The following is a 25,819-nucleotide window of genomic DNA, read 5'->3' as shown; positions in this document are numbered from 1 at the left end:
AGAAGCCAAGATTGCCTGTGAGCATCTGTGAGGATTGTACTGAGAGCTAAGGCTTTGTATAATTCCTATGTATTTCCACCATGTATGATAATACAATAGTGTGGGGTTTTTAGCTGAGGCTTTCCCCAAAGTATTTTCATGTGTATTGTGTCATTGATTCTTCTTCTTCTAGTTATATTGTTCAACTCAGTCTTTAAGCTTCCGCAAATTGATAGTAGAAGTAGGTTATAGTATTTTGCTTTGATTTATATGGGATTATCGAGTTAACCTATCACAGATTTTCTACAAACTTCGATGAAGATATCCTTGAAATTTTTTCAATCTAGATGTTGAATGTTTCATCTAAAGTGAACTTTGAAAAAAAAGTAGAATTTATAAAAGTGAACAAGTGCCATGTTTGAACACTTCATGATTACTTAATCATTTGCCAAATAATTTGGATAGAAGAAATTGATATCTTCTACTAATTATTGAATAAATAGGATCACCATTCTGCAAGCAATGAATAAATAGGAATGCTAAATCTCTCTTTCAATTTAGACACAATACCTACTGGGTAACATCATTATGAATAGTTGAAAAGTAATGATGTAGGTTTTAACCATGTATAGTTAATTGTTGCAAATAAATTCTTAATAATACAGAGAATATGCAATTGCATGTCCACACACACAAGAAAACACATTAATATGGAGATTTTAACCTCTAAATCCAAACAAACACATTAATATGGAGATTTTAACCTCTAAATCCAAACAAAGAAAACTAAAAAGATTTTTCAATATATTCTTTTTTACAGTAATACAATACAACATATGTATCATGTGGCATCCATAAATCGCCAATCTATTTACCTTGGATAAGAATAAATTCATAGTTCCTTAACCGGAATTACAAAACTATGGACAAAACAACCATGTACCACAAAACGGCTAAAATCTAAAATTGTGCCAAAAACCGTCAAAACACAAAAAATTGCCCAAAAATTATTTATGAGGTGTGCTAACAATGACCTCACCACCACTACCCCCTGCCCACCACTATGCTTAACGCAATGTATAGCATGTATGAGTAGTCTTGCAAAAAATATAACGCATACCAAATAAATGAAAGGATTATAGATTACATGTTAGATGTTCCTAAATATTTTGATTTGATGAGATTGATTAATTTAATTGTAGATGGCATCTTGAGGAGACCATTCACCATGTTGAAGTTCTCAAATTTTGATTGAGAGAACTTAAAAACTTGAAGCTTGATTATCATCATTGATATTTTGTTTTCCTTCTTGAAGCTCGAGCTTTTGATTCTTTTGATATTTAATAGTTCAAAACTATATCTAATGATTTTTTGTTAACACTAACCATTTTGACTTAATCAAAAGTAGTTTTGATTAACCACTAACCATTTTAATTTCATCAAAGTAATCTCTTCCTTGAGTGCAAGATAGTACATTTCACTTTTACTCGTGTTTCAATTTAAAAAACATAGAATTGAACCAAATCATGCCCAAATTTTTTATTTAAAACAATTGTTTGAAAGCCAACTATTTTTGTGATTTCTCTATGCAAATGTATATTTACTTGTCTAAAATAGATAGTAAAAATTATGCAAAATCTTGACTCACTAATTCCATCACTAATAATCCAATCATGATGAGTTATTGTGTTGTTAACCTTCTTGACATTTAAAGGATAACTTTTCTTCCCACAATAAAACAATGATGGAGACAAAAACATTGATTATCCATATGGCAAATTTGATGGCAATGTTGGCACTTAATATTCCAATGTTAAATTGAAATAAGTGAAATCTACTTGAATGAATCTTGCACTATAAAGTGGATTGGCCTAGAATAGTTATGAATATAAATGGTAACTCCCTAATCATATCATAGCCCTTTTCTATGTTTGTTGTTTTGGATTTATTCTTGAATTTTAATGATAAGGTTGGAAAGATCATTATGTTCTTGATATTTTTTCATCATGTATTCGTTACAATTTTCTTTTTTTTATTTTTAATACTAGTGCTTCTAATTTCAGTGTTTGATTTTTCTTGTAACTAGTTTTCAACAACTTATCTTCCTCAATTCACTATATGATTTCATTTCTGACTAGTTAAGAAATCATTTTTATCTTTTATTGTATAATTTCAACCATTAGGATGTGTATCAAAAGTAATATCAACCATTTTCATAATGTCATCATGTCACAAGTAACATCACCCATGTTTTCAATCCAAGTGTCAATTTCTATTAATTTAATTATAATACTTCAATCAATTTATCTTTGAGATCAATTTGCTCATGAAAATAAATAACCCAACTACCTAATTCATATAAGAGGTCCAGTAGTTTCTTGATTTCTAGAATGGTGTTTTGCAAATGTTTTTCCCATTTACCTATTTTATATTATGCATTTGTCACACTTGCTTGTATATGTTCTTATGTGTCACGCTTGTATTTCCTCGTGTCATGTTTGTTTGTACTTGCTTTGATTTCATAGCCATTCACCTTTATTATCAACCTTAAGGTGTTGTGTACCACCCAAAATGCACCCCAATGTGTGATTTTACATTGATTTGATTTTGATGAAGCTTACAACGAAAAATAATGACTTGTTTATTTAGTACCAAGAGCCTTTATGACAATCTACACGAGTGACTTTGCAACACCTCCATTATTTCAATGACTCAAACTTTGCTCAATTGGTTGTTGTCATAGATCAATGTTCCACAAAATAGAACAAGCACATTTTAGTCTCCTCTTACATGAGATTACACATTACAATGAATGATAATATCTTAGTTTGATAAAATTTTGTATTCATTGTTTCACCATGTGTGTATTGTTTGCCAAATTAAATGTGTCAAAGAACTAGATAAAAAACAACATAAGCATCCAAAAACCCATGCGCAATTGATCAAAAAAACAAACGCCTTTACACCACCTTATTTTGATTTCACATGTCACAAACACATTTATCCAAAAATTGATACATTTTTACAACCCTTATTAAAATTAGTTATGTGCGTTGAAGAACATAACAAGTAACTATTCTTTCAATGAGAATCCAACCTTTGTTTTCAAATCTTATTACATATTACATATCCATGATAGATTCATGTGACCAAAAAAAATGACATTGTTTTCCTTCAAGGGGAAATGCATTTGGCTTGACAACATGTTTACGAAGTTTCAACCACTTGGCTTAGCAGATTTTCCCAAATGCATCACCCAAACCATTTTCACTATACAAAATGCACTCGACATTTATATATAGCCCCAAACCATCTCCAAATGACGGAATGCACTTTATGTATTATGTATGAGAAGTTGAGAATAAAATTTCCTCAAGAAGAAAGTTGTCCACCAAGTTCTCATCCCCTGTGGTGGTTACTTTGTTTCTTAACTATTCATTGTGTATAACATCTTTAAATACCAAGGGAACTTCAATGATCCTATTTGTTTAGCAATAGTAGATGTCAATGTCTACTAGTCAAATCACTTCGCAAATGATCCAACAATCAAAATTCATTTTATATAAACCATTTTAATTTGACAATTTTTCAAGCATATTTTTATTGAAGCTCGATTCATAAGTTTTACACTGAAGAATGAAAATTATTCCAATTTAAGCAGTGGTTATTATTGTCTCACTGATATAATTATTCAAAGTTCTGAACAAATAAGGGAATGTTAAATTGTAAGTCTTTAGACAATCACAAAGTCTAAGATCATCTATTCACGATTTCTCATCATTATCCATTGATGAGGTGTTCGTTGGAAGAAATTGTCATTGTCAAAGAATGAATGGATTGCACTTGTTTGACAATATGCATGCAAAAGTAAGTAGGTCTGGATGCAAGACTACTCTAGATTGGTAGCCCTCGTCGTGCCATTTCGTATGATAGGTGGTATGCCTCATGGGTCCTCTTGGTTGAAGATATATTTAAGTTTGCAAGTTGATGCCCCAAATGGATGGGTGCTCCAATTCATGCCCCAAGAAACCATGGTCTTAAAGCTTCAAAGTTGCCCCTAGAAGAAAGTCTAGATTGTAATCAAATTTGCTCAAGTCCAAGTATCCAAGTCAGCCTTGAAAGAAGCTATCATGAAAAACAAATTATTATTTTTTTAAATCATTAAGCCTCCTTTTACAAGTTGGCCCATCAATTAATGCCCTTTCAAATCCCCTACATGTAAGCTAACCCGTGAGCCTTCAATGACACATTCAAGCATCAATTCATACACAATAATTCCTTTGATTCTGAATAAGGCAAGATTAGAATGAGATATATGTTGCAGGCCGAAGTTGGGACACTTTATGAGATAAGTTCATGGGCATTGCTTGGTTAAATCATCTGTGACAGGATTGTCAAAGTAACTTAGCTCAAGCGGTATGGTTCATGATTTGTGTCCCAAGTAGCGTGGGTTCAAGTCTCCAAAGACAAGTTGGCCCTTTGGCATTTATGAAATATTAGTTATACTAGGTGGAATAGTTGTAGTCGTTTCTACTAAGTTATTGAATGTGCCTAGTGCAATGTACTCATTATTGTTAAAAAAATTAAGAGACCGAAACAAAACCAAAAAAAAAATCATCAGCTATAAGACACTCTCTGAGGTGAACACGGTATTTGTTGCAAGCCAAAGTTGGGACACTTTCTGAGATAAGTCCATCTGAGCATCAGTTTTGAGATTAGACCGAGCTATTTTAGGTCCAATATGATCCCAGATCTATTATTGGAAACATAAAGATCTGATATATGCCAAATGTTGGAGGCCCAATGCGTTGCTTGAGGGTTTCATCCTCTTCCTTCATAATACAATCACTGGTCCATCCTTTGAAGTCCATCCTTTGAATTGTTGGCATTTATACCGACCTCGTCGCTTCAAGGTTCGGATATTGCAGGCATCTCCTTTCATTGTCCGGTTACAGTTTGTGGGGTCTGGCATCCAGGTACTTTTCCCATTTAGTTTTAAAAATGGGAATTTCCCTCATATTATCATACCATCCTCGAGATCTTTCGTCTTGCCTTTTGTGTGTTTTTCTCAAGTCCGAGTTTATTTGTTGGTGGAGCTCATGGGGTATTGAAGTCTTAGGGTTTTCTCTTATTTCTAACTGCTAGGAAAACCTCACTTTCCCTTTTGTATACCTTAGTTGATGATGCCCTTGTAGCTGGGTTGATTATCTCCTGTTTGAACATTTGTCCCCTTTCAGGTCCACCTCATATTTATGGTCATTTGTTGAGCAAGTATTATTCCTCTCCCTCTACTATAATGGCTCCTCAATAGAGAATCTCAAGTTGTAGAGGTGGAGCAACAAGCTCATCTTCTTCTTGTTGGCGGTTGTTTGGGTGGGAGTCTATGTTGAATTACTTTGACTCAGTTCCTCCTGAAGATATGAAGGAAATTCTCCTCCGCGAGTCAAAGAACTAGGTGATCGGACACATTTCTCTGATTCAGAGGTTGCAGGGGGCAGCCTCAAACGGATACCTGATCCGGGGAGATTCAAAAAGCATCAATTTCATTTCCTTCATTCAATAACACTTCATCAACATATGGAAACCCTACTTCATATGGTTCTTCGAGACAAGCAAGTAGATAACACTTCATCAACATATGGAAACCCTACTTCATATGGTTCTTCGAGACAAGCAAGTAGATAACTATAAATTGTTTGGACGACATTGTTGCTAGATTAGCAAGGGTGGCGAAATTTGTGGTCTCTGACTCTAATACTAAGTCACAATTAAATAATGCTCCTGCAGTCATCTATGACCCTCCATTTAATGATTCGTCCCCTGTTGTCACTTCTCCACAGGGAAACTCTTCACCCCTCTTTGTTTATGTTTATTATCTCTTATTAAGGGAATTCAATGGTTTCTGCAGTTGCCCCTACAGGGGGACTTTGGCAGGGAATTTCTGTTGGCAGTTGGTTTTTTAGCCCCAAACCTTCAAAGGTCACTTGTAAATGTTCCAGTGCTAGTCACTTGTAAATGTTTCAGTGCTATACACTATCTATTGCCTTTAACAGAAAGGCAACAATCGCACATTCTCTTTTTGTCACTCTCGGGGGAAATAGTTACTAGTAGTTAGGTTTAGTTTCTTCTTCTTGTCACCTGGACAAAGTTGATAGACGAAGTGTTTTGGTCTCTGTCCTAAATAGGTTTTTGTATTTTAATTTCCAACTCGTTGAAGCACTGGCCTCCCTGGTTAGTCGTCTTCACATATTAATGGAAATCAGTCGCAAAAGCTAGTAGAACAAAAAAGTCCCAAATATGAAATAAATGTTTGTCCTGAACACCATTAAAAAATTTCAATACAAGTAAACCATCCCTGCCTGTTTTATCAGTTAAACATTAAACATTTAAAACAAACGATCATAATAAAAATCGTATTAATTATCAAAAAACACATTAAAATAACTATTTATTATACCAATATTAATTACTAGTAGCCCAACCTTAATATATATATTACCACCTTAATATATAAATTTATTTTAATACAGTTTGTTGGTTTCTTACATCTCTCCCCCTTGGCACTTACCTCTCTGGCCCCCTTGGCACTTACATCTCTCCTTCCTATTTGCGTACCTAGAAACTTGAGCTAATACATCTGAACCAATTGACACCAATCAATATCTTAATAGTTAGGAGTTTCCTGGAATTACGCTGATGAATATCTTAACGGCATCGCATTGATTGATATCTTAACAGTTAATCATTGGAATAACATTGACTCATATGTGATCACTGGAATTACATCCATGTCTTAATAGTTATGGATACCAGAATTATGCAAAGAATAAACGAGAATTAGTCCAAGAATCGTTATAGACGAGATCATGAAGGCTATAGAGTCTGCAACGTATGTTGACGTCCGATATCGAGTGATTCTAAACAGCAGCTGATGAAGGTGGAAAGAGCTAACTTGTTAATGTGGCCACACCAGCAGCAAAAAAGACCAAGGAGATGGTGGTTATCCTGCAACTTTGCTTCTCCTGTTTGGAACCGCCTCATCCAGCAACGCTAACTTCTGTCCAGTTTCGGTATAGCCCTGTAAAAAAATCCAATGTTCGATAGTATCCCAGGGCTGTCAGTATTTATTCCCTCGTTAAACAAGTTGCTTGAACATTTTGGTCTCAATCAGATAAGGATTGATCATCAGACACCTTATGTGTATGAAATAATGTGCAAGTAGAAATTTTGACTGAATATGTATGGCCAATTCAAGCATATATAGGTAGGTGGAATTCAAATAAAAAAGTAAAGATGCAGAACATTGTGCGATCAATAACAAGCTAGAACCGCAGTCCCATCTTCTGAAAATTTTTGTATTATAAATTTATAATACAAGTATAGTTTTGTTTCTGTTTAATAAAATACCCAAAACAAGGGTCGATATTCTTATAAATGTAAATTCAGTTTTTTGACATAAAATAAAATGAAAATAAAAGGCAAGGTGTCTAAGGAATCCAATTAAAATGTTAACAAGGCAGGTAGACCTTATCAGGTCCTGTTCCGAGCTAAAGCTTCGCGTAATTTTAGTTCATAACAGAACTTTCATCACTAAAGATAACTTTTCACCAACGTTGGAGATGGCATGCTTGTTGACAGAAAAGCTGGTGATTTCTATAGCTGTTTCAATGAAAAAGAATTTTGGTAAATTTGCCCTTTTAACGGCCGATATAATAATAATGAAATTTTTTGGACCGTTTCCTTAGTAACCAATCTGCTTTTTATCACAAACAACATTCATTATAAGAATGACTTGAGGTATATTCCTGTCAGTGTGTTAAACACATTATTATAACGTTTTCATCATCGACTAATTTTTAAAAGCTTAAAAAACTATACCGAAAATAAATCTTTCTTTAGCGTGTTGAAGCCTTTAGCTTTATCAGAAGTTGCAACAAACGGAACGAAAAAAATTGGTCTGATCTTATCAATCAATTTGAGAAGAAACAACGTTTTGGAACCCAAACATATGCTCCTTACTTGTCGATTCAAGATTATAATTACACTATTACACATTTTAATGTACGCAGAAAAAACAGCTAAGGATATATCACTGCCTAACAAACTGTCACTGACGTCATCAGTTTGAAGCTCCAAAGAAATAGTTTTGAATTTATGTCTGCAAAACCCTCGAAAGCAAAAGCTAGAACAAATACAAAACGTTATCTCTTTCCTTTTGGGATGAAATCTTCATCCTTCACTTAAGTCAGCTGGAAGTTAGTTTCCTCTTGCAAAACAAATAATGCAAGTCCGAGTGACTTCCAATAGCTATAGCAATGATACCAACATATCAAATATGCTACCATACAGATGCATCATTGAGCGTAATTTCATTTCCAGTTCTTAAAATGAGTAGCACAGAAAACTATGCGTGGTTTGAGTTATGATTGATTTCTATAAGCATTCTTTGAGAACTTTAAGGTTTGACTCTACTCAGAAAGAGACAATTACCATAAGCAAGACGTGCTAGAACAAAATGAAGAATGCTCTCCAACATATTTTGAAATGAGTTTACTGAACTCTATTGATCTATGAATATTAGACAAATGAGGAAGTAATAAGACAGATAAGGACCACAACAATGAGAATGCCTCGTAATTCTCCATCCATCAAGGTTTGCACCCCAAGAAAACTTTCTTAAGCTGTAAAGATGATATCAACCAATCATACTTTCTTCATGCTTCAATGACGCTGGCTGATATATCTCTCAAGTTGCAAAATTATTACAGTTGCTCCAAATGGCAATCTACCAATAGCCCCTTCCCCTTCCACGGCCACCTCGCCAACCACCCCTCCCACTTCCCCTTCCTGAACCTCTTCCTCCACGAGATAAGCTTGCTAGTGCCCTGTTTACAAGTTGGGCTGGCGGCATGCCATCCCCGCGGCCTTTCTTTACTGGAGGGCCTCCTGCAGTACCATTGATAACAGAAGAAGATCGTTTTGCCCTGCCAGCAACAACTAAATTAATAAGTAAAATGCATATAAAAACCTATGTTGTAAATTTCATTCTTACATTTATCTCCACATCAAGTTATTTTCTAAAAAATCCAAAGAAGATGAAATAATACATACCCAGCCCCAGAAGCCGGAGCAGAAGGCTTTGCAGCTTCCTTCCATGAAAGGTTTATTTTCTTGTCCCCAAGGAAAGTGGGGGACTTCGAATGTAGTGGCTGCCATTATATTTCAAAAGTGGTTTAAGAAAATAGTGACAAAAGTCAAAACACTGTAAGCAGGTGGTTATCTCGTTAATGGTAAATGAAGATCATTTCAAACCTAAAATATTTACACTACCATTTCAAACCTAAAATATTTAAATTTTACACTACCTGTGTCATTGCCAATATGTTATTGCAGGTTTTTAGGCCTGTTGTAGTATTCTGTTTTTTCATTTTCTGCCAAAAACACACAAGAAATACATCAGACCTTAATCTTACCATTAAAAAATTACAAGTCATCAAAAGCATGCACAAAAACAAAAATAACTTACTACGTCAGCCTTTGCAGCATCATCCTTGGCAGCAGCCATGGCCTTATTATGTTCTGACATTCCTTGGGTTAACTTTTTCATGGTAGCCCGAGCGAGATCCTCAACTATTGTCAATCTACACAACCATAACAATTAAATCAGTCAGTTGATAACCATATCTCAAACTTTTCAGCTTCTTCATGTGTAAAGTAAAATATGGCATGCCTAATTTGTGGCCTTTGTTATATGTAATTTTGTACAAACTAGTGCAGCCATATAAATTAAATGGCTGGTAAATGCCGATAGGCATCAATCCATAGTAAGCATCAACCTTATAAAAAGAATTATTATGTAAGTTAAACATATATACATTTGAAAGAACACGGAACAAGATTCTTAATCATGGAGATTTACCTCCACTTTACCATGGAGAGATTTTTATTTTGTAAATAGGCTTTGTTACAATACCATGACTCACTCCGTATGACACTTTTTCAGATGACATTTTTTTAATTCATATATTTAATTACTTTGGCAATAAATCCCAACCATAGATTTGTGTATACTATATAGTATATACTATATATTCCATGGAGGCTAAATCCCTGCCATCTACCTAATAATTATTGATAATTAAATCAATATTTTGAAAGCCATATTCGAAAATAGGCATAGATATCCCCAGCAATAACATTCAAATATTGCATAGAAAAGCATGGTTGCTCTAGAACACCACATATTTCAGCCAAGCCAAATCTAATAACCACATAACAAACAATGAAAGCAACATCCAGACTTAAAGATTTGGAGTTCCAGTGAAACTTTCCCTGCCTCTAGATATAATGACAGTAGCCCAAAAATTTTTGGGCAGATACATTAGCTATGGTCACAAACACTGCCTCATAAATGAGTCAGGAAGAAAGTACATTGCAGCTTTGCAAAAATCTGCAAGCGTATGTTATAAACAAGCTACAGCACTGATAATAATTTCAGTTCTGGCATTCAATGTTAAGCTTAGGCAACATGCCATATGGCAACTCTCAAGTCTCAACCAATACGGCTACATAGAAGTGTGCCCACTTCACCTACGAAGCAACATAATGGAGCTATAAACAAAAAGAATAAAGTCGTTCAACTTCCTGGCAATGAATATCCTCACATAAAAACATCAATCGACACAACATATAATCCATGTTTTAATCACAATAACCCAAAGACTAAATACGGCAACATGGAAGAGTGCCTACATCCTCTACAAAGCAACATAGAGGAGCTATAAAATTATAAACAAAAATAATTCAATAAAGTTATTGAACTTCCTCGCAATGAATATCCTGAAGAAGCTATAAAGCTGCATCTTGGATGGTAGAAAGTTTAGAACAGTATACGCTAATCTCAGATATATCCACATTCAAATCCAAGGCATTGTGCAATGTCAGAAACTTTGAATATGAGTATACATCTATGTTGAACTCTAAACTACAAAATTATATCTCATCCAAGCATTGAGTGTTGGCTAAACCTTCAATAGGTGTGTAACAAGCGAGAGAACACAAGTTCATGGTACATATAAGTCACAGCATAGCAGAAGTCCAATATGATGTGAATAAGTTCATTTGTTTATAAATAATGCATTGCAGGCTCCCAAAGAGGAAAATACTATTTGAAGGAAAGAGAAAACCAAAAATCAGGGCACCTAACCTTTCAGTAAAATCCTTAAAATTCTCAGAAAAATCCTCCCCAAGTCTATCTGATGGCTGACCAGTTACTATCCTGTAACCACATAGGCTATTTGTAGAGTTTGGAGTCTGCAGAAAGAAACACGCTTCAGTGTATAGAAGAAAAACATAAACAAGCACAATAAAAAATAAATTCAAAAGCTGGATAGAAAATACCTTGTGAGAAAGTTGATGGAATGTAAACAACAGACACTCAACATATGTGAAATTCAGCTCCTCTCCAGTCTTACGCCGTGGCATGTATTTCTGAGTATTAACAAAATGCTAAGAAAATTGGACCATTACATCAAAAACAATTTCTAATAATAACAGGGTAACTTCAAAATTAATTTTATCAACTAGCTGTGTACAAAATAATGCCATTTCTAACTAAAAATCCTTTCACATACCTTTAGAAGTTGAAGAACAGACGGAAGAAGATGCCGTGCATCCTGAGGTGTTGTATAAGGTGAGCTTTCAGCTAGATTTTTTAACAGATCCAACTTTTTTTCCTCAGGAAGCTGACCAAGGGCCAATCAAAAAGGAATATCCATAAGACAATGCTTAACGTACCAGAAAAATAGAACACGTGTTTGCTGTTCATAAAATGAACGATTTATGACACAACTTAAACCAAGACAAGCTTGGATATTTCATAATATCCCCAGATTGTATAGTTCCATCGAAAGATCATAAAACATCATAAAGTAATACTAAGTTAGAAAAAGCAGCCTTATAACACTTGAATTTTTCTTTTCCATCAAATTAAGAATTTTCCTAGCATGAACTACTATATCTTCATCCAAGCATCAACCATCAACAACCAAGGAACGTGTATGGCTGGTAAACAGAAACAGTTTTGATTTGCTTCTAAAAATTTTGTAACTTGAATCATGACCAGAACAGATATAAGCATAAGTCTTTGACATACAATATCACAATGATATCATCAATCAAGCATATGACGTAGTAGATCTAAAATCCTAAACAAATTGAAACATTTAACTCCACAAATCAGTAACTAATTCATTTTTCACCAAACTATAGCCTCAAAACAACAGATTTTCCATGCCTAAAATAAAACTAGACTAAACAATGGCAGTCCAACGTAACTGTGGAAAAAATAGCTGACAACATAAAAATAGAAGCGATACTGTAAAATTGAAAAGCCCAGCAACCTAAAATGCTACTCATAATGAGTTTCAACCTGTCATGAGCCTTTTCAATTTCTTCAGATTAACATAAAATACCACACACATCCAAAGAGTTGACCTTTACAACCAATGCTCTCACAAGAACTGGAACTACAGTTGTTTCCAATCATAAATTCTCATTGCAATTTGCAGGTTTCCCAGCACACTTTGACAGTGTGTTCTAGCAATCCAGACAAGTAGAGAGTTGCTAGAATATACCATAATTGCTGTGATCCTCTTCAGCCCCTCTTCTTTCAACGGTATAACCATTAATAATAAGCGAGACTGTAAAATTGAAAAGCCCAGCAACCTAAAATGCTACTCATAATGAGTTTCAACCTGTCATGAGCCTTTTCAAATTCTTCAGATTACCATAAAATACCACACACACCGAAGAGTTGACCTTTACAACCAATGCTCTCACAAGAACTGGAACTACAACAATAAATTCTCATTGCAATTTGCATGTTTCCCAACACACTTTGACAGTGTGTTCTAGCAATCCAGACAGGTAGTGAGTTGCTAGAATATACCATAATTGCTGTGATCCTCTTCAGCCCCTCCTCTTTCAATGGTTTAACCATTAATAAAGTGACATATTTCACAACTGTGGATATTTTGTCATTATTAATCTAGTCATAAAAATAGGTACAGTTCCTGACATGGAAATATCATTAAATACTTACTCTTGATTACCATAATAGCAGTCTAAAGAGGGCACCACAATTCCGTAATCAAACATAGGTACCACAATCGCATTTATTCTGGCATGGACAGCACAGGCTGCAAACATTCTGAGCATAAGGAGATTGAAGGACCTCAGCCAAACTGAATAGCAGCTATCAATTGAATAACTGAGCACATCTCCTGTCTGGTTAAAGAAGAGAAAAATGAAGCCCTCATGAGAGAAATACCCCCTTGATTGAGGTAGAGGAAGCAGTGATGAGCATGCCAAAAATTAAAGCACCGGGTCCAGATGGCTTTACAACAGACTTCTATCAAGCATGCGGATCACTCTTAGTACAGGAGGCTCTGGAAGTAGTGAAAGAATTGAGGCAATCAACCTCGCTCCTTCCAGCCCTTAATGCTACCTTTCTGGAAACCATTCCCAAATCTGATGAAGCCAACGAAACAAGCTATTTTAGGGCCGTAGCCTTATGCAATGTCATTTACAAAATCATTTCAAAGATCATCAAATGATTAAAACCCCTGCTATCTACACTCACCAGAGAAGCAGACAGGGTACGTCGAAAGGACGCAAATTTTGAATGGCATTGTGGTAGCTCACAAGGTCATACATTCTTTGAACAAAACCAAGAAAGCAGGTATAATCATTAAACTAGATTTCTTAAAAGCCTTTGATAAACTCATCTGGTCTTATTTATACCACGTGTTAAAAGATTTTGGCTTCTCCGAAATTTGGGCAAAATGGGTGGGTTCTGTCTGGTTAAAGAAGAGCAAAATGAAGCCCTCATGAGAGAAATATCCCCTTGATTGAGGTAGAGGACGCGGTGATGAGCCTCATGCAATGTCATTTACAAAAATCATTTCAAAGATCATCACCAAATGATTAAAACCCCTGCTATCTACTCTCATCAGAGAAGCAGATAGGATACATCGAAGGTAGGCAAATTTTGAATGGCATTGTGGTAGCTCACAAGGTCATATATTCTTTGAACAAAACCAAGAAACCATGTATGATCATTAAACTAGATTTCTTAAAAGCCTTTGATAAACTCAGCTGGTCTTATTTATACCACGTGTTAAAAGATTTTGGCTTCTCCGAAATTTGGGCAAAATGGATGGGTTCTGTCTGGCTAAAGAAGAGCAAAATGAAGCCCTCATGAGAGAAATATCCCCTTGACTGAGGTAGAGGAAGCGATGATGAGCATGACAAAAATTAAAGCACCAGGTCGAGATGGCTTTACAACAGACTTCTATCAAGCATGTTGATCACTCTTAGTACAGGAGGCTCTGGAAGTAGTGGAAGAATTGAGGCAATCAACCTCGCTCCTTCCAGCCCTTAATGCTACCTTTCTGACACCCATTCCCAAACCTGATGAAGCCAACGAAGCAAGCTATTTTAGGCTGTAGCCTTATGCAATGTCATTTACAAAATCATTTCAAAGATCATCACCAAATGATTAAAACCCCTGCTATCTACTCTCATCAGAGAAGCAGACAAGGTACGTCAAAGGGAGGCAAATTTTGAATGGCATTGTTGTTAACTCACAAGGTCATACATTCTTTGAAAAAAACCAACAAAGCAGGTATCATCATTAAACTAGATTTCTTAAAAGCCTTTGATAAACTCAGCTAGTCTTATTTATACCGTGTTAAAAGATTTTAGCTTCTCCAAAATTTGGGCAAAATGGGTGGGTTCTCTCTTCTCCTCCGCATTTTTTCCATCCTAGTAAATGGCTCCCCCTCAGCCCCCTTCAATCCCTCCAGGGCCATTCATCAAGGAGACCCCATTTCCCCTTTCTTGTTCATTTTAGCTGCAGAAGGCCTCAGTCGTTCCCTTAAAGTTGCTTCTTCGAGCTCCATTAAGGGCCTTCACTTGTTTGGTGAAAACCTTCTCAATTCCCACCAGCACTTTGTTGATGATAACATGCTCATCGGAGTTCTGAAAATTGTTCTGAAAATCTTGTGTGTCACTTCTGGCACCTCGATAAACCTATCCAAATCCTAGATCATCTTCTTCAATACCCATCTTGCTGTTCAAAACCACATCTTCAGGATGCTTGGATCCCAAAGGAGCTCTCTTCTGACCAAATACTTAGGCACACTGCTAGTTGATTTTATTCTCTCAGAACCAAACAGTGGCAAAATCACTTGCAAAAAATATAGGATAAGCTGAATTGTTGGACATTTCGATCTCTAAATATTGCTGGTAGATTGAACCTTTCAAAATCAATTCTGCAAGCTCTCCCCATCTATCTGTTCTCAGCCCTGGCAGCTCCCAAGAGGGTCCTTAATTCCTCAAATGCCTTCACTGTTCTTTTCTTTGGGCAGGTGCTCAATTGTAAAAGAAATGGGTTCTTGTAGCTTGGAATAAGCTCTGCTTACCCAAACTGAAAGGAGGCCTTGGCCTCAGGGATATGGAAATTATGAGCAAAGCCCTTGCGGCAATACATTGGTGGAAATGGAATTCAACAAAAAGAAGAATTATGGCAGAAAATTAGGAATCATAAATACAGTAACAATGTCTTGCCTCAGCAAAGAATTGGTTCTCCAGATGATTCCAAAGGTTCCTCTATCTGGAACAAAACCAATGGCAGCAAACAGATCATACATAAGCATAGCTTCTGGGAAATAAAAAATACGGAATCAGCATTATTTTGGGAAGTCTCGTGGCAACAACTCCCCAAACTCAATGAGAATCAGATTGTGCTAGACCCCATAGACTCAGCCAACTCTAAAAATGGAATGTTGTAGCAAGCTTCTGGGATCCACCATGTGCTTGTTCTTTGATATGTGCATGTAACAAGTCTCCGGTATCGAGAGATGTTGGTGATCTCATGACCTCCTATTCGAGTAGCTTTGCGCACATTTCTGAGAGCTCATGTCCTAGTTGGAGCCAGATGTTACCCACCACCTGTGGGCAGTATGCATAGGAGAAAAAATTTCTCTTAGATGGCCAACAGCTGGCAGCCACCAGCTAGCTTGATGTGCCATTATCTCTGCCACCTGAGCCAGCCATGTGGTCCCTCGACCATTTGTTATGATTGCATGTCTGATGGCTTTTCATTGTTATAGTTGAGTAATTTTCCTTACTTGTCATTGGCACTTTTGGGCATGGATTGGTGAGGGGATTTAGCGGAAAGAGTGGGATAGGTTTGTACTCTTAGTCTTGCCCGATTTCATGGTTAGCCTTATATCTTAGTCTTGTGGGATCCCCTTTACTGGCTATTGGCTTTAGGGTTGGCAACTAGTCTCAGGCCCTAATTACCATGTGAGATTGTCTAGAAGTCTCCTTGATTGGGCATAGTCCCTCCAAATCATAAGTTCCTCTTGACTCCATCTTTCCCAAAGGAAAGGCACTAATCCTTCCATTGATGGTCACCTAAACACTTATTTTTCTTGCCACCATAGGTCACCTATGGCATCAAATAAATCTCAATGTAGCCATCAAAACACCTCGATTTTTGGTCTATAACTACGTTAAGGTTTCCTCTAGAGGCTCTCCAAATTTGAAGCAATTCCGACAGTGGGATCCCGAGATATAGTAAGCCCTACCTCGAGGACCATTTATTGCCCTAAGTTTCCCTTGGCTAGTATCCTCATTTGGATCATTGCATTCAATCCTCAAAATAAAACTTGTCCTTTGATCCTCTTCTCTTCCCATCAAGTCGAGCCCCTCCTTGGTTGATCAACTCCATATCCTTGACCTAATTTGGGCCCACTTTGTCATTTGTGGTCCCAACTTTACAACTCCAATTTCACAAAGATCACATAAAGGCCAATTCTCCATAAGCATTTTCTGACCTAGGAATCATCTTTACAGAACATATTCCCAAACCCTAGCCTTGAGAATCTTCTTAGCCCTTCCTAGAGAACATATTAGAACTCCAATTTCACAAAGATCACATAAAGGCCAATTCTCCATAAGCACTTTCTGACCTAGGAATCATCTTTACAAGACATATTCACAAACCCCAGCCTTGAGAATCTTCTTAGCCCTTCCTAGAGAACATATCACCTTGATTCCCGAGAAAGAAAGCTATATAATTGAGTTCCTCTTGTGAATAGGCCTTAGAAATCACTCCTTATCCTCTTATTGATCCATTCATCTAGTGATTCCCCTTATACTGGGTCTCCTCCCATCGGTGAAAGTCCGTAAAGAGCAAGAAGCCTTAGCTAAGGTGACAGTGGGCTATCGCTCCATTGTTTCCCTTTGACCTAGTAGTTGCTCCATAGGACCCCCTCCTAGGACCCCTGCTAGTTTGAGCGTTAACAATTTTAGCGTCATTGTCAGGGACACGAGACGCGTGTCTTGTTCTCCATACGACTATATCGATATATCATTCTTGGTGACTCCATTGGAAGAATGAAGCCCTAATTCTTCATTGATCTTTAAGGTCAATGCTTGTAGGGCGAAGCAACCTTTGTCAAGGCAATTTCATTCACCTTGGTAAATCCCATGTCATTAAGGACCCAGCGACATGTTGACCACATATTCCCGCCATAGATATGACAAGGACCCCAAGATATCCCTCATCGGAATCCATGAAGAATATGCCAATGTTCGATGGGAATCCACATTCCACAACCAATCACATTGTGAGGTTCATAAGGTATCTTTCAAGGCAAAAATGTAACCCAACCTTGTGACCAAATGGAATTGTTTGTCTTGTCCATTGCCCCCAATACCAATTGGATTGAGTCATGTGAACCTAAAAATATTCCTTCTCTCTCAATGTTGGTTGTGCACTTCCTTTTACATAAAGGTCCAGGTTTGCAATCTCATGAAGACGTATGCCAAATGTCAAGCGTAGCCCTTCAAGAAGGGAAAGCTATTAAATATGGTTTTATGCTTGATGAAGGATATCTTAATTGTCAAGATCAAGTTATTGATGCATACCTCAAGGATTATACCAAAATAGACATTTGTGAATTGGAAAACATCTCCGCTAAGGATGACAAAAAGTTTGATCGTACAAACCTCTAGATCCTACACAAAAGAATGGACAAATATAGTAGGTCATGCAGAGGGTTAGTAAGGGAATATATTGCTAGAGACTTATTCTTTCCTTTATACAAGCAAGAGGAGAAGCTCTATAAAATGAAATGTGAATATAAAAAGAATTATGCTAATGCCCTCTTCCTAGAAACATTATGTAAAGCTCATGTAACAAATACCTTAGCTACTGTTCTCCAAGAGATCCAAGAGAAGAGGGAAGAGGAGAAGTCTCGCTTGCCTAGTAATGAGGATGATTTTGAGGAGAATCGGGATAACCAAGAAAGTGAAGAATTTTTTAGAAATCTTGATTTGGGAATTGGGTATGATTATAAAAGTGAAGGTCGCGTAGCATCTCACATCCATAAGGATGAACCCAAGGAAGAAGAAAATCCTCCACCCCTTTCGAATGACAATGTTGGCCCTTATGGAGCACTTCCTAATGATTTGAAAGGTCTCCTCTTTATGTTCCAAGATGATTCAATCAAAAAAGAGTCTTCCAAAATTGGTAATTCTGATGACTCTGATGTAAAAAAGATTGAGGAAGATGCTTCCTCTAGCCATGCCACCGATAAAGGATTTTTCTTCATGTTTGAGCATTCCTCCCCTTATTATGTCCTTGTACCGGAGATAGATTTTGTGATGAGGTTCACTCCCCTAGCTTTGAAGAGGAACAAGTTTCCCCCATAAAAAACCAAGAATCGTGGTTTTCCCCATATAAAATGATGATTCCACTTCTTGTTTTCCCAATTACCAAAATAATATCATCTTAAATGTATCTGAGTCAGTCACTCCCTCTGAGATGATAGACGTGAGATTGTTCTTCATCAAAGATTCATATACTTGATCATTGACATTTCCATCTTTTGGTTAGAGAATCAAATTCAATCCTCTTGGTTGGTGTATTTCCTTTCTTTCATGGTTTCCTTTCTATGACATATGGGTCTCTTATTTTCCCACCTCTAACCCTTGCAATACCTCATACTACTCTTCCTATTTGTGTTTTTGGATATGTTGCATAAATAATCATAGAAGCACATGTTTTTATACTGATAAATTGACACATTGGTTACATTGGATCTATGATTATACTTGGCACTTGACATTGTATCATATGCATGTTAGGGTACCATGAATTGCATGTTGATTTTCTCATTAAAACTAACATCATATGATATTATCATGGCAGATTAGTTGCATTAGATTAAAATTGCATAATTTTATTTTCTTGTCAATTGTGTGGCCTAACACTAAGCATGGGTGATCATAAGACACCACAAAAACATGTTCCCCGTGTACTTGTCTTTGATAGGTGCAGGTAATAGGTCTTCGGTACCGAGTGATTGTTGGTGATCTCATGACCTCCCGTTCGAGCAGCTTTGTGCACATTTCTGAGAGCTCATGTCCAAGTTCAACCCAGATGTTACCCACCACCTGATGGTAGTATTCATAGGAGAAAAAATTTCTCCTAAATGGTCCTCAACCAACATTCAGTGGCCACCAGATAGCTAGATGTGCCATTATCTCCGCCACCTGAGCCAACCATGTGGTGCCTCGCCCATTTGTTGTGATTGCATGTTTGAAGGTGGGCCTCTCGATCCCAAAGGTATGACTTTCCATTGGTCTGGTCGAGTAATTTTTCTTACTTGTCATGGGCACTTTTGGGCATGGATTGGTGAGGGGATTCGGCGGAAAGAATTCGCTAGATTTGTACTCTTGTCTCCACTGCCTAATTTTGTGGTTAGCCTTGTATCCTAGTCTCGTGGGATCTCATTTACTGGCCATTGGCTTTAGGGTTGGCACTACATGGGAAACCTCGATTTTGGTGGTGTGGTCCCGCTTCCCGACACCATATACATCACCCCCTTCCACTCATTTTAGCCTCATTCGTCTCTTTTCCCATCCAGGTCCACATGTGTCCACTAGGTCTGCATAGGGTTAGCCTCTCTCTACCCTTGTCCAAACCTTGGGTCGAGCATGAAACAATGCCCCGGAGTTTGATGTAGCTAAAAAGAAAAGAAAAAGCATAATTTGGCCACTCTCAACAGGAAATGTACCACAAAATGGATAAGATGGTCGGGACATACAAATTTAGCACGTGGGTAAAAGCCAAACATGAGCTCTACTCCTTATCCATGGCCACTCTCAATAGGAAATGTACCACAAAATGCAAAAGATGGTCGGGACATACAAATTTACCACGTGGGCCAAAGCCAAACATGAGCTCTACCCCTTATCCATGGCCATCACCTTGGTTCTATGGGACCTAAATGAGCCCCCTCCACCTTAAAGAACCCATAATTGTTCCAACCCTGGTGGGCGATGAAGTGTCCCACCTCAAAAAGGAGTACCTACTGCTTCATCCTACACATCATGCTCTCATCCTCTAGAGCCCCAAGCAATTATTAAGAAAAATCAATCAAAAGCAAAAGACCTATGAAGAAGGGTGGAAAAACAAAAGGTCAGTGTTGTAAGTACTCTGTAATTCCTCCAGGCTAAGGAGAGGAACCCAAAGGTAACCACAAACCACTTGGAAGGTGGATTCTAGCCCTTCTAGTTTCAAAGAGGGCTCTCTCTATCTAAAACTTTAGTCACTTAGATTTAAGGCAAGGTATGGTGCTCAGAGGGATATAGATTTTAAAGATTTGTTGGCAGGAGAGAAAACAGATCCATTAGGCAATACGATCATGTAAGTTGAATATTTTCCAGTGATAGGATGAAGAGAAAGAAGGATCTTCTACAGGGGCAAGGTAGTCAGTCTTTTATTCGTTGTAGGAGGGTGAGTAGAAGATAGGTGGAAATGACATATAGAGCATCAAACATTGGGATGAATTCTAATGTCATTCAAGAAGAAAACATAAATTGTTTAGAAAACTAAATAAAATCACTTTTAAAGCGAATTATGAGACAAATCTTTGTTTAGCTAAACAAAGAAGACACACATTCAAAGCATGATTGATAACAGAAGATAACTTACAAAGCAAAGAAGCACATCTCCATAGAGACTGACACAATAATCCCTGTAAAGTCACACCACTATCTTTTTCATTCACTGGAAAATATCAGAAAAATACAATGCACACTATGTTTCTTCTCGTAACCCTAACCAACCCTTTGCTTCATCATAATTACAACATAAATAGATCACAAACAATCAGTTCCCACCTCTAGGAACCGAATTCCCTAATAGGATTTTTGTTTCTACCTAATGCAGTGAATATAGAACTATTTTTCTAAAAACTAGGCATTGTTTGACCAAGGTTTTCTAAAACAATTCAAAGCCTAAATCGAGCTCCAAGGTTCTTAGATGCCTCATAATATTAACCAAGATCATAAAAATAAATTACATAACTTTTAGACATAAAATTATGGGTCAAAAGGCTAACTGTGTGGAAGTGCACTGTTGGCATTGCGCAACCTCCTAGTTCAGCAAAAACGTAGCATAGAAGCACAGCAAATCGATGGTTGATGTAGCTCCAGCCACTCCATGATTTGCTTGATGACTAGTACACGTGTGAAATGGTCTGGACATCATGAACATCCTCTCTAGAAACCTTCTTTCATCATGCAAAGCTCCCAACTTCCAAAATTCCACCTACAGCAAAAGCGTAGTGCTTGTGAAAGCACAACGAAACATGTCCTTCATGGGTTTTGACCAACATTGAGGTCTCTGAAAAAGATGTAGAACTTGCTAATGATGTTAACATTCCTGATAGTGTTGCAATGCCCTTTCAAGTCCCTATTCACCAAAAAAAAAAATGAGAAAATTGCACCCTTACATCAAAACCCTAATGCCTTGTCAATAAGTGCAAAATTGTTGTTTAAGTTGCTCTTTTAAGAAAGTTTCGTGGTTTCTTGAGTCTAGTTGATTGTACTCTCAAGAGAGCTTCAAATAGTGCATGACCCCCTTATACAACCTCATTCAACCATCATTCTTAGACAAATAACAAAAAAGCCAAAATTATTTTGGTTTACTTGTTCCAGCATTCAAACTTTGGCTACTTCGGCCAACAAATCCAGCTTACCTCTGTCCTTCTCCTGTATCTCTTTCAACCGCTGCTTGGCATCCCTCAACCTCTCTCCTCATGGTAAGGTTCTACCTGCATATGTTTTTCGGTTGCCTATGTAATGGGAGAGACCTCTTCAGCATATACTTGGCATTTTCCATTGTTGGCCCATACATGTTCCTAGCCCTTTCATCTTGCTTCTTAAGTTTGGTAATCTCCTTCTGGGCTTTCTTCAACTGCATCCTTAATCTGTTGAAAGTATGTTGCCCCTCATCTATTTCAACCTTCTCCTCTTTCTGTATTTACTTTTCCTCCTGTAACTGCAATTTTCTTGTTGATGACTTAGTCACTAGAACCTTTGTTGATGAACCTTCTAACTTTTGAATGTCCTCTATTGATAATTTCTCCTTGACTTTAGATTTAACGACAGATGGTGCATCCTTTGTCATTGGTTCTTCTTCATTAGCCTTAGTTATCCTTTCTAGAGAAACCTTCTTCATTTCCCTATTATCATGTTGCAATTGGGCAATGACCAAGTGTGTTTTTTAACTGTTCTTGCAATTCCAAAATCTCCTTGCCTTTATCACCTGGTACAATGTCCTCTCGTATAGCCTCTAAAGGTTCAAATGGTTGCTCAAGTGTGTGTTCCAAGGGCAGTATCTTTGTAGTAGATCTAGTGAAGGGCCTTTTGGGAACCTTCACTACTTCAAGAGAAAAATGCAATGCAACTTTTGCCCCTTCTTCTTTTCTGATGAATGAATTGAAATTGAGGGTCTTTTGACAGAACTTTCAACCACCAACGATTTGGTCAAAGAGAAGTGGAAAAGATTGGGTTCCACTTGCCTTTCCTTACCTTGCACCTTGTCTGCCATCTTTCTAAGAATTCTGAACAAATAGAAGGGCAGATTCAAGGCCTCTTCCCTGTGAAATGCATCAAAAGCCTGAAATGGTATTGATAGATCCTCCCAAACCTGCCCTCACAAGTAAAGTACTTTTGGATTTCCTTCAACAATTTGTTGTAGGGTTCAAGCAAGTATTCTCTAGGTACAATGGCTCCATACCCTTTGTTTTTGTATTTGGGTTTCAAGAAATCTTTATAATTAGCTATGTCAAGAGGCATACCCTTGAACAACTACTCTCCTTGTAGAGGAATCTCTGTGGCAACTGAGATAGTGACATCTAACACTGGAAAAGTGAGCCCTCCAACCTTAACATCTAATCCACTAAAGCTCAAGGCAAATTCTTTGGTGAGTTGTACATTATACCCTTGGATCTTCTCACAAAATCTAATGCAACCAACTTGTTCAAAGGAAACTCTGATTGATGGGTATAAGTTTATCAAAGTGAGGTCTTGAGGTTCAAATCTCACAATATCACCTCCCTTGTGCTTTTTCCTATCTGGGGTTGTCATGATTTTCAGCGAAGATATATTCCAAGGTTCCTTGAATCCAACTTGGTGTACATACCAAGATGGAAAACAAATTGCGGGTGTTTAGAGGGGGTAAAACCATGAAAGCGCGGCACAAAGACAAAGCGCATGGTATTCTCCAGGAAACGCAACGAGCTAACAATTTAGAAGTTTGCAAGTTTTCAATGCATTTCCTCAGCACATGGGAGTAATTTCAATGACATGCAAAACAAAGGCTTCAAGAAAACAAAGAATTGGCACCTGGATAAGCAATTTGACCACTAACTTGGAAAACACAGCGCCTATCTATGAGCGCAGCGCCTCCCCTACCTCCTTTGTGTAACGAACCTTAAGTGATGCTCAACGACCTCTCGATGGAAAAATGAATGGCTCTATGGTACTTTTGGAAGTTAACCAAGCATTTGAACTCCCAAGGTGGCTAAATTTGAATTTCAAGAATGATGATGACAATCTTTGAACCTCAATCATAAAACGCAACAGTTGTTAGAAGCGCAACGCTATCTTCCTAATCGTTGTACCAATGTGATGTCATGGCAATTTGTGATTTGACATTATAACTGACCCAAGTGACCGTACAAATATGTGCCAATGATGATAAGACACGACACCAAGGCCTTACTCATGATTTTTTCAAAAAACATGACCCTAGACTCACTTAACTCAACTTCTTAGGGAATTAATAACAATTTACATGATCTTTCGCACACTCTGACATAATTACCAATAATGAAATCTTTATTCTACACTAAGACAAATAGCTTGATAGTTACAAGATCATAGCAAAACCTTTACACATTTGCCAAAATAATTTGAAAATACAACCTACTATAATATAGGACACTAACAGGGGTAACTCATGTACCAAGATTTGCTCCCTCCTACACTCATATACCCATGTTTGGGCTTCCCTTATTATAGCTACCCTTCTACCATGACATGTGGTTTGGATGATTCCCCTAATTCCCACTTCGTTCCATCACTATATCATTTTCCACCTACCACCTAATGGATGTACCATGGACATGTCACCCCCTTTAAAGGTTGAAACCACCTAATAGGGTCCTTGATTAACCTCCTTACTGAGCTTGGAGTCACTTGTACATGCCAAAGCCCACTATGGAAGGGCATGTCACGCCCCATTGATTCCATGACTTGTAAACTCTTTTACTTTATTATTCTAATGATTTGTTGCATTCGAGGGCAAGGGGACACATTAGATCTTATGCAGGATTACAAGTGGTTGTCCATTTGGGGTTTCGTATCCCTATACGGGGCCCTAGTCCTCCAGAGGGGCACATTGGCACTTGTATGGGTGAGCGTTGAGAGCCATGGCACCGCTCATTGATTGCTCGTGTTCCACCTTTTTGGATGAGGATGATGCACCCGGTTCACCATGCTTAGCAGGCTCCACATTTGCACCATACACTTGGCAAATGTTCCAGGATCCAAATGAGGATGTTTCTCACTGCAAGAGACAAAGGGAGGGCTTATGTTATCATCCTAGCCCTTACAGATGGTTTACAGGCATTTTCAATCCACTCAGAGACCCATGCGGATGTCCTTGTGCCCCCACACCCACTTGGGAGTGCCATAGTGACTTGCTTGGAAAACAAGGGGCTAACCCCTTGTCCACTATGTTTGGAGACCATTTCCTCACCATGGCACATTTTGGATTTCATTAGACCTCCTCAAAGGCCAAACGACTCATTTTATTGATCATTATGCCCTCTTAAGAGGCTTATTTTTAGGTTATTTTGCTATCTTGGTGGGCTTGTCACCAAGGGATGTTATTATTGCACATTATTTTATTATTTGGGGCTTAATTAGGCCAATTAGACAAATTGAACTCATTAGAGATGGTATAAATAGATGAGAGGTGATTCATTTCTCTCATCATCACTTGGATTGGGTTATTAGCTCTTGTGAGAATTTCGCATTCCCTTTTGGAGGACGAGTTTGGTTTCATGGAATGAATTTTGATGTTTGGATTCTATCTTCTTGGTCTTGGAGCTTCATTATTAGCATAATTTTATTATTGGATATACTCATTTGTACAGGTAAGTGATCTTTTTCATGCCCATTCTTGTTATTTACTTTATCACATGAATGATGTTGGGATTTTCACTATATAGGTCTAAAATTTACTGCTACTCTAAGTCAAAATGCGAGAATTTTGATCTTTTGTAGCGTTGCATCTGCATGTTTCATGCATGAATGGGTGAATGTTCCTATAGATTATCTTTGTTGAAAAGACCTTGATAAGTCATCAATTATTGCATAGAGAAGTATAAAATCTTCTAGCAACTAC

General features: G+C 37.4%; 1 protein-coding gene across 1 annotated transcript in view; it reads right to left on the bottom strand.

Moving 5' to 3' along the window:
• Window positions 1-8,308: 8,308 nt before the first annotated feature.
• The window catches only part of LOC149162750 (Apoptosis inhibitory protein 5 (API5)), a 46,403-nt gene continuing 28,892 nt past the window's right edge, over window positions 8,309-25,819 (bottom strand). Inside the window, exons 10-16 of the mRNA XM_089437366.1 lie at window positions 11,613-11,723; window positions 11,380-11,469; window positions 11,186-11,292; window positions 9,506-9,620; window positions 9,345-9,410; window positions 9,091-9,188; window positions 8,309-8,963 (exon numbers count right to left, since the gene is read on the bottom strand). Of these exons, the coding sequence (XP_089293492.1) occupies window positions 8,765-8,963; window positions 9,091-9,188; window positions 9,345-9,410; window positions 9,506-9,620; window positions 11,186-11,292; window positions 11,380-11,469; window positions 11,613-11,723 (786 nt within the window). The 3' untranslated portion in view covers window positions 8,309-8,764. The remainder of the gene's footprint in view (window positions 8,964-9,090; window positions 9,189-9,344; window positions 9,411-9,505; window positions 9,621-11,185; window positions 11,293-11,379; window positions 11,470-11,612; window positions 11,724-25,819) is intronic.

This window comes from Pinus tabuliformis, chromosome 5_2, assembly GCF_031772625.1.
Source record: "Pinus tabuliformis cultivar Carrire ecotype Pingquan chromosome 5_2, CPIR1, whole genome shotgun sequence".
Lineage (NCBI taxonomy): Eukaryota > Viridiplantae > Streptophyta > Pinopsida > Pinales > Pinaceae > Pinus > Pinus tabuliformis.
This window is presented reverse-complemented; position numbering and strand designations above follow the sequence as displayed.